At 39.1% G+C, this 11,940-nt stretch overlaps 1 protein-coding gene across 1 annotated transcript; it reads right to left on the reverse strand.

Moving 5' to 3' along the window:
• Positions 1-2,063: 2,063 nt before the first annotated feature.
• On the reverse strand, positions 2,064-3,002 carry LOC116589976 (olfactory receptor 4F3/4F16/4F29-like). The gene has a single exon (XM_032341705.1). It carries the CDS (start codon positions 3,000-3,002, stop codon positions 2,064-2,066), a length of 939 nt encoding a protein of 312 aa, XP_032197596.1.
• Positions 3,003-11,940: the final 8,938 nt, after the last annotated feature.

Below are 11,940 nucleotides of genomic sequence, written 5' to 3' on the forward strand. Positions count from 1 at the left end.
GGGTAGGGGGATAGGGTGGCTGGGTGATGGACCTTGGGAAGGATATGTGCTATGGTGAGTGCTATGAAATGTGTAAGCCTGATAATTCACAGACCTGTACCCCTGGGGCAAATAATACATTATATGTTAATTAAAATAAATTTTTTTTTAAAAACACCATGAATAACCAAAACAAACTTCTTAGAAATATTGCATAGCTCATAAGAAGGCAATTTGAATATGAAAGAAAGTGTAGAAAGTAAATTGAATTGTGGCATTTTGAAGTCTCTATGTACAAGGAATTTTATGACTTAAAATACTTCAGTTCTGGGATGCTGGAGTGGCTCAGGTGGTTAAGCATCTGCCTTTGGCTCAGAGTCCTGGGATTGAGCACCATGTCAAGCTCCCCGATCAGCAAGTGGAGGGCCTGCTTCTTCCTCTCCCTCTGCCTCTCCCCGTATCAATGCATTCTCGCTCTCTCATGCTCCCTCTCTCTCTCTCTCAAATAAATAAAGTCTTATAAATAAATAAATAAATAAATAAAATTCTTCAAACCCCTTAGGAAAACTGCATATTCTTGTTCAAGTTCTGATGAATAGACTTAGAAAAGAAAGGAAATAATTTGTAGACAGCATGGAAGAAGGTCATCAAAACTAAGAAGTGGTTTTAATATTTTATTTCATTTTATTGAACATACACTTAAATAACACTATAGATCAAGAATTTTTTAAGTAATTTACAAATATTAATTTAGTCAATCCTTATAATTTTATGGGGAGGGTACCTTGACCATAAAGAACTATCATTTCAGTTAAGTCAAAAACAAATATCAGAAATTTTATATGGCTCAACTTACCTCTATTTTATAGATGACAGAATTTAGGCGTAAAGAGGTTAAGAAATTTGTGTGTTAGTAAAAGGCAAAGCTAAGTTTTGAAGTCAATCAGTCTGGCTCAAGAGTGTGTACTTGTAACCATGGCACTCTAAAAGGAATGGGTTTACCTAACTCTGAGGTATTGTTGCTGTTAGGGGGAAAAGTAGCACTACCTGGGACAGAATTAATAAACAGGTCATTGTCTTTGTCTGGCCCCCATTTAAATCTCCTGACATTAGGAGAAGGAAGGGAAAAATGAAGGGGGGGAAATCAGAGGAGAAGATGAACCGTGAGAGACTATGGACTCCCAGACTCAAACTGAGGGTTTCAGAGGGGAGGAGGTGTGGGGATACGTGAGCACGTATTGCATGGAGCACTGGATGTTATATGCAAACAATGAATCATGGAACGTTACATCAAAACCTAATGATGTACTGTATGGTAACTAACATAATGTAATTTTTTAAATTATTATTTAAAAAAATAACCCAGACAGTACAGGAATACAGCTTTTGAAAGAACTGTATTTTGAAAGAATTCATGCGTTAGTTGAAAAGCTTTAGAAGCTATAACCCAGTGATCCAATTTCAGGCTGGTGTTGCAATAAAACACACACACACACACATACACACATAAAGATAATACAATATAACTTTAGCTCTTTGCTTTCATTTATCAAAGAGCAATATATATTGAAAGGTAAGAAACAGACAACAATGTCTTTTTAAAATCTTCTTTTTGTCTTTTATCTATATTCTTCACATACTCTGGCTACTCCCACACATCTCACTATAGAATCTCAAAAGAAAAAAAAACTATCCCTAATAATTGTAATTTTTTAAATATTTCCAAAGCACTCTTCTTCAGATTCTGCATTATAAACCCTGAAAATCAATCTGACAAGGTAGGATTCTCCTCAGAACACAGAGTAGGAAAGCAAATAGCAAGGCCTGTCCAAAATCCTCCTTATCAAGGAGAGGTGAGAAAATGTGGAAACAATTGTATAGTAATACTTCTTATTCCATCACATTACATAAGAAAGAACACCATATCTTCCTTGATTATGGGCAGAAAACTCATTAAGAAAGTCCTGGAATTAATAATTAAACTAGTAAGTAGAGCATCCATGGTGATGTGCTTTGTTGGATTCGTGTCTGCAGCAGAAGCAGGAAATGTTAGAGATGCTTGTCTTCCTTGATACCAAAATCACTTAAAACGTCTTCCTGGAGCTCAATACCTGACTGAATATCCTCCTCATTGCCACTTTCATCTCTTTATTCCTGAAAGTGTAGATGGCAGGGTTCAGAAATGGGGTAATAATTACATCAAAAATGGCAAGGAACTTATCCACTGGTACTGTGGGAAATGGCCATGAGTACACAAAAATACATGGACCAAAAAACAAGACCACAACTGTGATGTGAGCTGATAGAGTAGAGAGGGCCTTGGACAAGCCACCTGAAGAACGTTGCCAAACAATGACCAAGATGAAGATATAGGAAATAACCAAAATGAAAAAAGTTCCCAGAGAGATGAAACCACTATTGGCAGTGACCATGAGCTCCAATTTGTACGTGTCTATGCAGGCAAGCCTAATAAATCGAGGAAGATCACAGTAAAAGCTGTCCACTTCATTAGGGCCACAAAATGGCAGGTTTACAACAAATCCAAGTTGGATCAATGAGTGAATGATCCCAATGGTCCAAGCCACCACCAAAAGTAAAACACAAGTTCTGAAGTTCATGATGGTCAGGTAATGGAGAGGCCTGCATATAGCAACATAACGGTCAAGGGCCATGGCAATGAGCAGAACCATCTCAGTTCCTCCAATAACATGAATGAAGAACATCTGAGCAACGCAGCCTTGGAAAGAGATTACTTTTCTCTCCTTGAAAAGATCAGAAATCATCTTGGGAGCTGCAATGGAGGAAACCCACATGTCAATAAAGGAGAGGTTGGCCAGCAGGAAGTACATGGGGGAGTGTAGATGGGAGTCAGAGATCACTGTGAGCACAATGAGGAGGTTTCCTAAAATACCTATTACATAAAACACAGAGAAAACTAGAAATAGGACAAGCTGCATCTCCAAAGAATTGGTGAGTCCCACCAACACAATCTCAGACACCACCGAATTATTTCCTCCCCCCATGGTTTCAGTCACTTTGGGCTCCAAATTTGCCTGAAAGAACAGGAAAAAATGAGAAATTGGGATTACTGACCATATCAGTCAAGGTTCCATTAGCAAAGCAGAACCACTAGGAGAATACATACTAAGGGATTCATTAGTGATTTGATCTTACACAATCATGGAAGCTAATACAGCAGTCTCTGTAAATCTGTTGTTTTTGCATCTGATGCTGTAGCTTGATGTCCACAGGATGGGCAGCCAGGAAGAGAAGATGAATGTAAAGTGGAGGAAAACAAAAAGAAGCTGGAACCCACAAGCGAAAGCTAAAGGACAGATGAAAATTAGTGTCAGTGCTCATTGTCTCTAACCTCGATAATGCAGATGTACTGCAAAAGTTAGAGCCCTCCACCACAGACCTGGACACACAGCTGGCCCACAAGTCAGAGAAGCTCAAGAAGGATCCCAAAGGAGGTGTGGCAGTTGCAATCCTGGCCACTGCCTCATACCAATGAGATAAGCCAGCAGAGAAATGACAACGTGCATGAGCTACAAATAAGGCTGCTGTTTCACTTTAACCTAGTCATATCACAAAAGACTCTCCCTTACAATGTATTCTAGCTGGAAACACAAAGAAAAAGGAATTCTAGAGTATGTAACAATCTATTGAAGCTGACACAGTACCAAGTCACCATACTGTCTATTTAAAGGAATATAGGGGCGCCTGAGTGGCTCAGTCAGTTAAGTGTTGGACTCTTGCTTTCATGATCATGATCATGGACATGATCTCCAGGGCATGAGCTGGTACCCTGTGTCTGGCTGAGCACTCATTGGGGAGTCTGGTTCTCCTCTCCCTCTCCCTCTTCTCCTCCCCCTGCTTACAAGCTCTCTCTCTCTCTCTCTTAAAAAATAAATATTTAAAAAAATAGATTTCGAGGGATGCCTGGGTGGCTTAGTCAGTTAAACATCTGCCTTCGCCTCAGTCATGCTCCCAGGGTCCTGGGATCAAGTCCTATGTCAGGCTCCTTCCTCAGCAGAAAGCCTGCTTCTCCCTCTGCCTGACACTCCCCTGCTTGTGCTTGCTCTCCCTCACTCTCTCTGACAAATAAATAAATAAAATATTATAAATAAATAAATAAATAGGTAAATAGGTAGATTTCAAAAAAAAGAAAAGGTACGGATTTTGAAAATTAACTACCACCTCTATTCATTTGGTCAAATCATGATTACAGTGGAACTTAAGCAGACTTGAAAAAGGCTCTAAATTTATCGGTCCTAATCTCGTGTCATCTCCCACCAACTTCCCTTGTTATTACTGACTCTGTTTAAAATTTCACCATGGGTTCTCTTCTGATGTCAGGAAGTCACTTAAAGAGAAAAAGAAAAGAGTTTAAGTAGAGTTTTGGAGTGAAAGGAAAAGAAACGTTCTAAGTATTATATGGCAGTAAATTGTTGTTTCTACTAGATAGCCCACAGGGACTTCAAAATGCCTAAAAACATTTTTTTTTAAAGTGGCAGAACTACAAAAAGAAAGAGAAATTCTGTATACTTGTGGAAATAGTGGGAGAGTAAAACACATTTCCCTCAGTGAACAGTAGGAAAAACCAACAAAATATCAGTCAGCATAATGAAAGTTTAAAAACATGATTAATCAAAATAAATTCTATAGATTCCCTGTCCCCAATACATGCAGAATACTCAAGCATTTATAGAACATTACAAAACTTTACCATATGCTGTATTATGAAGCAAATCTTAACAAATTTCAAAGATTACTACAATGTAAATTGTATTCCAGCCCCAAAGCAATTAAGGTATAATCACTAACCAAAATATACCTAGAAAATCTTCATACATTTAGAAATTATATAACACAGTTTAAATAACTCTTGGGTCAAGGATGAAATCACAATGGAAATTAGAAAACATTTTAAACTGAGTTATATTTTATACCAAATCCTGTAGGATGCAACAAAGCAGTATTTAGAGGGAAATATATAGTCTAACTGCTTACATTAGAGAAAGAAAAAAGGCTTAAAATTATTTAAAACTTAATGAGCTAAGTATCCATCTTTAAAAGTAATAAACACAACCACAAAACAAAAACATTTTCTATTAATGAAAGAGAAAATAAAAATAAACTACAAAGAATCTACAGAAAGAAAGGCTGTTCTTTGAAGAGACAAGTAAAATTGATAAGCCTCTGATGAAATGAATCAAGTGAAAAGAGAGGTGGCACGTAGAACTAATATCAAGAACAAAAGAGGAATGTGAGCAGAGATGTTACAGACATCGAAAGCATAAGAGACTATAATAAACAACTTTATGCCAACATATTCCAAAATTTTGATAATATCAGCAAATAGCTAGTAAAACATAACTTACCAAAACTCACTGTGTTGGACATTCTGGATCCACTGTCCCTCTTCATCCTGCTACACACCTCTGGGGAGGGCCTTTAAGAACTGCACAAACTCCAGGGTGTCCCTGCGGTCACTGTTGGCTGGTTTGGGTCAGTAAGAGGCATTAACAAGAAACAGAAGACCAGGAAGAGAAGGTAAAAGATAAGGATATCTATCTCCTGACAGTCCCGTCTAGGCTTCAGGCTGGCAATGTCTGCATTTCTGTTTAATGGGGCAGCCCTCTCCTCTAACTGCCTTTACAGATCCCAACAACCACCTTGGGATGCTTCACCACAACTTACTGCTTTCCTTAATCCTATCCTCATCTTTCTAAATAGTCTACTCATTGTGCACCTTCCCCTATTACTCTACTTGAGTGTGCTGTCTTCTGTGGGACCACAACTGATAAGACAGAAAAACGAAATAATACTATAACTGCATTAAAGAGATTAAAGAATTTAAGTAGAATTTTAAAAATCTTCCTGTGAACATAACTCTAGTTTTAATGGCAAAATCTACCAAAAATTCAAGGAACCAATAACTATAATTCTACTGAAATTGCATAGAAAGAGAGAAAAACTTCTCCCCTACCTTATTTTATGAGAAGAACATAACGTTGATACTAAAATTTGACTGGGACAGTACGAAAAACAAAATTTTTCAGGGGAATATCAACCAAGGATTTATTTTTTTTAAGATTTATTTATTTATTTGAGAAAAGGGAGCACATGCATAAGAGGGGGTGGGGAGCAGAGGTAGAGGGAGAGAAAGAGAATCCCAAGCAGACTCCCCACTGAGCATGGAGCCTTAGTGGTGCTCGATCCCACAACCCCAAGATCATGACCTGAGCCAAAATGGAGAGTCAGACACTTACTCAAAGGAGCCACCCAGGTGCCCCTATCACCCATGGATTTAGATGTAAAATTGATAAAAAAAAAAAATAATAATAACAATAATACTTATGCTAAAAGGAGGAAAAGTGGGACAGTATAGCAGTTCGGGTTTCCCAAAAGCAAGCGCTGAGGTGGAGGTTCAGATACAACATGGTCATGAGAGATTAACACCTTTAAGGAGAAGTCAGAGGAGGCAGGATTGGGCCAAAGACAAAGTCTAACTGTGATGCAGACCCAACAAATCCCCACCACACTGAGGCCAGGAGGGAGTTTTGCTCCATCATATTGCCCCAAGTTGGGTGAAAATAGCTGGGGACTTATACTTCCCTTCACTCAGTCATCCACCACTGGTCAGGGTGTGGCCTCAGGGCTGTCTGCTGATAGCACTCCCCATGGCTACGCAGCAAGTCCCTCCTTGAAGGGAAGCTCAGGTGACAGAGAGGGCAGGAGATGAAGGATTCTAGTCTAGACCTGTAAAGTGTGAATTGAAAGATGGACCTCCAGGTACCAGTATCCAGTAGAATTCATCTTTAATCAATGCACATTTTTTTTCTTTTGCCTACTTTGCATACATAAGTGACAGAATAATAGGAAAAGAAAAAGCAAGGGCTTTTTTTTTTAATTTTAAGATTTTGTTTATTTAGGGGTTAAGTGGGTTAAGTCTCTGCCTTTGGCTCCGGTCGTGGTCTTGGGGTTCTGGGATCGAGTCCTGCATCGGGCTCTCTGCTCAGTGGGGAGTCTGCTTCCCCCTTTCTCTCTCTGCCTGCCTCTCTGCCTACTTGTGATCTCTTTCTGTCAAATCAATAAATAAAATCTTAAAAAGAAGACTTTATTTATTGATTTGACAGAGAAAGAGAAGATGCGAGCACATGGATGGGGAGCAGCAGACACAGGGAGATGCAGACTTCCCGCTGAGTGGGGAGCTTGATGCAGGGCTTGATGCCAAGACCCTGGGATCATGACCTGAGTCAAAGGCAGACACTTAACTGAGCCACCCAGGCATCCCAAAGCAAGAGACTGTTAACACAAAAATCACATGGAGGTGAACTGTGTAAAGGAAGGAGAGGAGCAAAAACAAACACAGGAGCATTATGAGGTACTAGAAAAACTCTATCATTTAACATGAGTGATGAGTGCACAGGAATTCACATTATTTTTAATATACCTATGTTTATACACTCTTCTGTATGTAGAATATTTCACAATTTTTTAAAAAATAACAGAAAAAGAAGATGGATGGGGATATTCCAGACAGGGGACAGTATGTGCCCAGGTACAGAGGTGAGAGTAAGCAAGCAGTTTTGGGCAGAGAACAATTTTTATGGTTTCAATGCAAGGTTGTGTAGGAGGATCATAGGAGATAAAAGGTAAAGATAAATAGAAAACAGACTGCAGAGGCCCTAGAAAGCCAGGCTATGGGGGACGAAATACTCCATGATGGGGAAGTAAGCATTTTGGAGATTTAAGTTGAGGAAATCGATACTTGCAAAGTAATGTTTTGTTTGTTTTTTAAAGAAGTTAAGTCTTCTTTAAAATCACTTTGAATAGGGGCACCTGGGTGGCTCAGAGGGTTAAGCCTCTGCCTTCAGCTCAGGTCATGATCTCAGAGTCTTGGGATGGAGAGTCTTGGGATCGAGCCCACATGGGGCTCTCTGCTCAGCAGGGAGCCTGCTTCCTCCTCCTCTCTCTGCCTGCCTCTCTGCCTGCTTGTGATCTCTGTCTACCAAATAAATAAATAAAATCTTTTTTAAAAAATCACTTTGAATATTATAAAGTCATAAATAAAGTTATAAATCACTTCATAGAGAGGTAACTTAGAAATCATCTGCATAGGTATGAGCATTGAAGCCACAAGAAATATATATATCTAGAGGAAAAGTCAAATATGCTATGAGGAAAGCCCAAGATTTAAAGTCTGGGAAAAAGAAACAAAAACGGGTGGTGGGGGGTGCACCTGGGTGACTCAATTGTTAAGCATCTGCCTTCGGCTCAGGTCATGATCTCCAGGTCCTAGGACCGAGCCCTGGGTCTTGGGATCCAGCCCCCGATCAGGCTCCCCACTCTGTGGGAAACCGGCTTCTCTATCTCCCACTCTCCCTGCTTGTGTTCCCCCTCTCGCTTTATCTCCCTCTGTGTCAAATTAATAAATAAAATCTTTAAAAAAAAAAAAAGAAAGAAAAGAAATAAACAAACAAACAAAAACAGGGAAATAAGTTTCCATAGAACTAGAGAGTTGAGAACTCTAGAAGTAAAGAAATGAGATTATTTCAGAGGGCAGATAGTGTTGCAGTGGAATGAATTATTTCAGCGTTTCTAGGATCAATAATAAGAAAATTGGTATTTGAAAACAAGGCACTTCTAGGAATTTTTCACTAATGTATTCCCAGTGCCTAGAATGTAATACATCAGATGTGCTCCATAAATATTTATGGAATAAATGAATAATAAATGGAGGAACTCAGTTTGACCAGGGTTAAGGTAAAATGCTGTTAAGAAAGTCTATTGAGAGTATACAATTTAAAAATAAAATAGGAGAAAGATACGTGGAGAGAGCCCAAAATAAAGTACTTTTTAATGATTAAATAAAGAGGAGAAATGAGTGTTTCATAGGAACCAGTGGGGGAGAATATGAAAGCGCCGAACAGCCAGAGGTAATTGGTCGTAAGGCCCTGGAGTAGCAGAAATGGATGAAATATAAAACAAAGATAAGCAGGCTTCACCTTGCAAAATACAAGAGCCATGTATTGTTCTAAGTCAGGAAGGGAAAGGGAAAAATATTTGTGAAGACAGAAATATGTTATAATAAGACTTCTTATTATAGCAAGAACACTAAAGTAGTAACAGGTCAGTTTGAACTGTACTAGATCAGAAGGTCTGTCTTTTAGTGGCTATACTGTCAATGAGGTCTATGAACTACAGATTTTCAAGCAGATGTATAAAATGATTTCTGCCTATTACCATCCCTTTTTTTATTTGATCATATTACCATCATATAAATAAGAGAGGGGCACAAGGATGGCTCAGTTAGTTGAGTGACTGACTGTTGATTTCAGCTCAGGTCATGATCTCAGGGTCTGGGATCAAGCTCTGCATCAGACTCCCCACTGAATGGGGAGTTTACTTGTCTCCCTATCTCTCTGCCCCTCTTCCTGTTTGCCCTCTCCCACACACTCTCTCTCTCAAATAAATAAGTCTTTAAATAAATAAACAAATGAGAAGCCCCCACACCAAGGAAAAGATCATCTGACATGCTGCAGTTTTACCTCTTGAAAAAGAAAAAAATCAAAATTTTCCATGATCTGTCTAGCATCTGGCTGGAATGGTGTGGGATCCAGAGAAACTGGGAAGAGAAACCAATAAGAAATAGAGGATGAACCAGTAGACCAGAGCTTCAAGATGATACAGTAGTGAGGACCAATGAGCCAACAATGGAAAATGCAAGGGTCCTGCAAAATCCAGAGTGCTCCGGGTTTCCAGTCTCTGCCCACCCCCACCTATTCTACAGTAAAATAATATTCCAGAAACACTAGTTGTGTCTCTCTACTACTACAAATTGGAGATTTCCCATTGACTAAAAAATAATCCAGGTATCGGGGCGCCTGGGTGGCTCAGTGGGTTAAACTGCTGCCTTCGGCTCAGGTCGTGATCTCAGGTCCTGGAATCGAGTCCCGCATCGGGCTCTCTGCTCAGCGGGGAGCCCGCTTCCCTCTCTCTCTCTCTGCCTGCCTCTCCATCTACTTGTGATTTCTCTCTGTCAAATAAATAAATAAATTAAATCTTTAAAAAAAAAAAAATAATAATCCAGGTATTCTAGGGCCTCTGTGTTTGGGCTCCAGCACTAATTCACCCTATGTTCAGCTAAATCAGACCCTTCACTATCTCTGAAACTACCTTTTCCTCCTTTTCTTCAGACTTTCCACTCCAAATTTAAAAAAAAAAAAAAAAAAAAAAAAAAAAAAAAAAAAAAAAACCTGCCTCATCTATCTTGAAATGTTCGTTTTTCACAGCCCCATTTAAGTGCTACCCATTTCATGAAACCTCTCCACTATCCTAGCAGGGAAAAAAAAGATCTTGTTCCCTCTCTTTCCTGTAGCACTTCCGACCTCCCACAGCACCTTTTGCCCTGCAGTATAGTTACATGTGCATGACTTGGTTCCTGTGTTTCCAAGCATAAGAGGGCAGGACCTCTGCATGAGTCATCTCTGTCTTCATCCTAGGAGAGTTTTGGAGAGCAGGATTGTCAATTCTAGGAAGTTAGTGTTTGCTAAATTAATTTGAATTAACTCCTTTGCAATTTTAATGTAATTGTTTAAAATAAGATATTTTAGAAGATTAAGAAAACATACATAGAGAAGAAAAATGATGGTGAGGAGTGTAGAGAAAAAACAACTTAAGGATAAAGAAAACAAAAATTAAACAAAGGAGTAAGTAATAGGGAAAGAGTGAGAAAAAGAATCATGTGGAAGAGAAAGAGGAAAGGAAACAGAGTGAAACTTCCCTTAAGTTCTGAGACTAGAGACTCACATGACCAAGTGGAAAGATACAGGAAAGGAATTAAAAACTATCGTACACGTTGAAAACCCAGTAGAAGGCTCTTAGAAAGAAACTAATCTCACAAAGACAAGGACTCAAGTTTTCCTTCTCGGAAAATATCTGACAGAAAGCCTCATCTGCCATGGAGAATGGCAGATCCTTAACCAGAAACCAAAGCTTTCCGCATTCGTTCCACTTCTGTTCTAATGAGACATTTCCCTAAATGGTTTTCCTCCCTTACCTCTCCACCCCTCAGCTGTTCCTGCTCCAGGTGCAGTGATGCAATGTAACTTTCAGTTTCTATCTCCTACTCTCACTCATCCAGCTCAGGGGTGGGGAGAAATTGTGTATTTTTCTCTGTATTCCTGGAACTCTGATTAATGTGGAAAACATAACAGAAGCTGAGAAAATATTTTTTGTTGACTGTAACAATAGATACACAAATAAGCCAGATATCAAGGTTTTCTGAATCCTTCAGGAAGACGAAGGGCCAATTAAATGAATTAGAATATTTGACCCTAGTGATTACTTCAGATTTTTTCCGCCAGTCATTTATTATAATAACTAACTAAATGGTTAGTGTAAGAGGAGAGAATATACAATTCCTGCTTCTTTGGCAAACAGTAACTAAATTGGATAATTCTGCTTGTGTAGAATTTGTGTTCCATCACCAAAACCAGACGCTATTACCAATTCTGAAGTGGATGTTTACTACCAGACTAAATCTGAGTCAAATCTATGTATTCCATGTGCATCCTAATGTCATTTACACTCCTGTGTACCTCCTGGATCGTGCCTGACTCTTCCACATCATGGTTCTTACCCTTGAAAACATGACACTGAATACCTCTCTATCCCTTTTGAAAGTCAAAGTAAGTTCCCTGCAAAATATTTTTCAAGTCCTGACCATTGACTCAACTACTCATCTCAGCTTTCTCTTCTGGGTGCCCTCTTCTCATGGACCACACATAAATCACAGTTTGAAATCTTCAGTGGTGATTTCAAACTCTGATTTAGTACCAGTAAACATCTTAGTCAAAACACAAAACCAACAATGTGATTGCATGTGTTCTGCCTATCCTTCTCACCCACCTGTTTCCTGGCAGACCTGAAATAGCAGCATCCCAAAAAACA

This window comes from Mustela erminea, chromosome 5, assembly GCF_009829155.1.
Source record: "Mustela erminea isolate mMusErm1 chromosome 5, mMusErm1.Pri, whole genome shotgun sequence".
Classification (NCBI taxonomy): domain Eukaryota; kingdom Metazoa; phylum Chordata; class Mammalia; order Carnivora; family Mustelidae; genus Mustela; species Mustela erminea.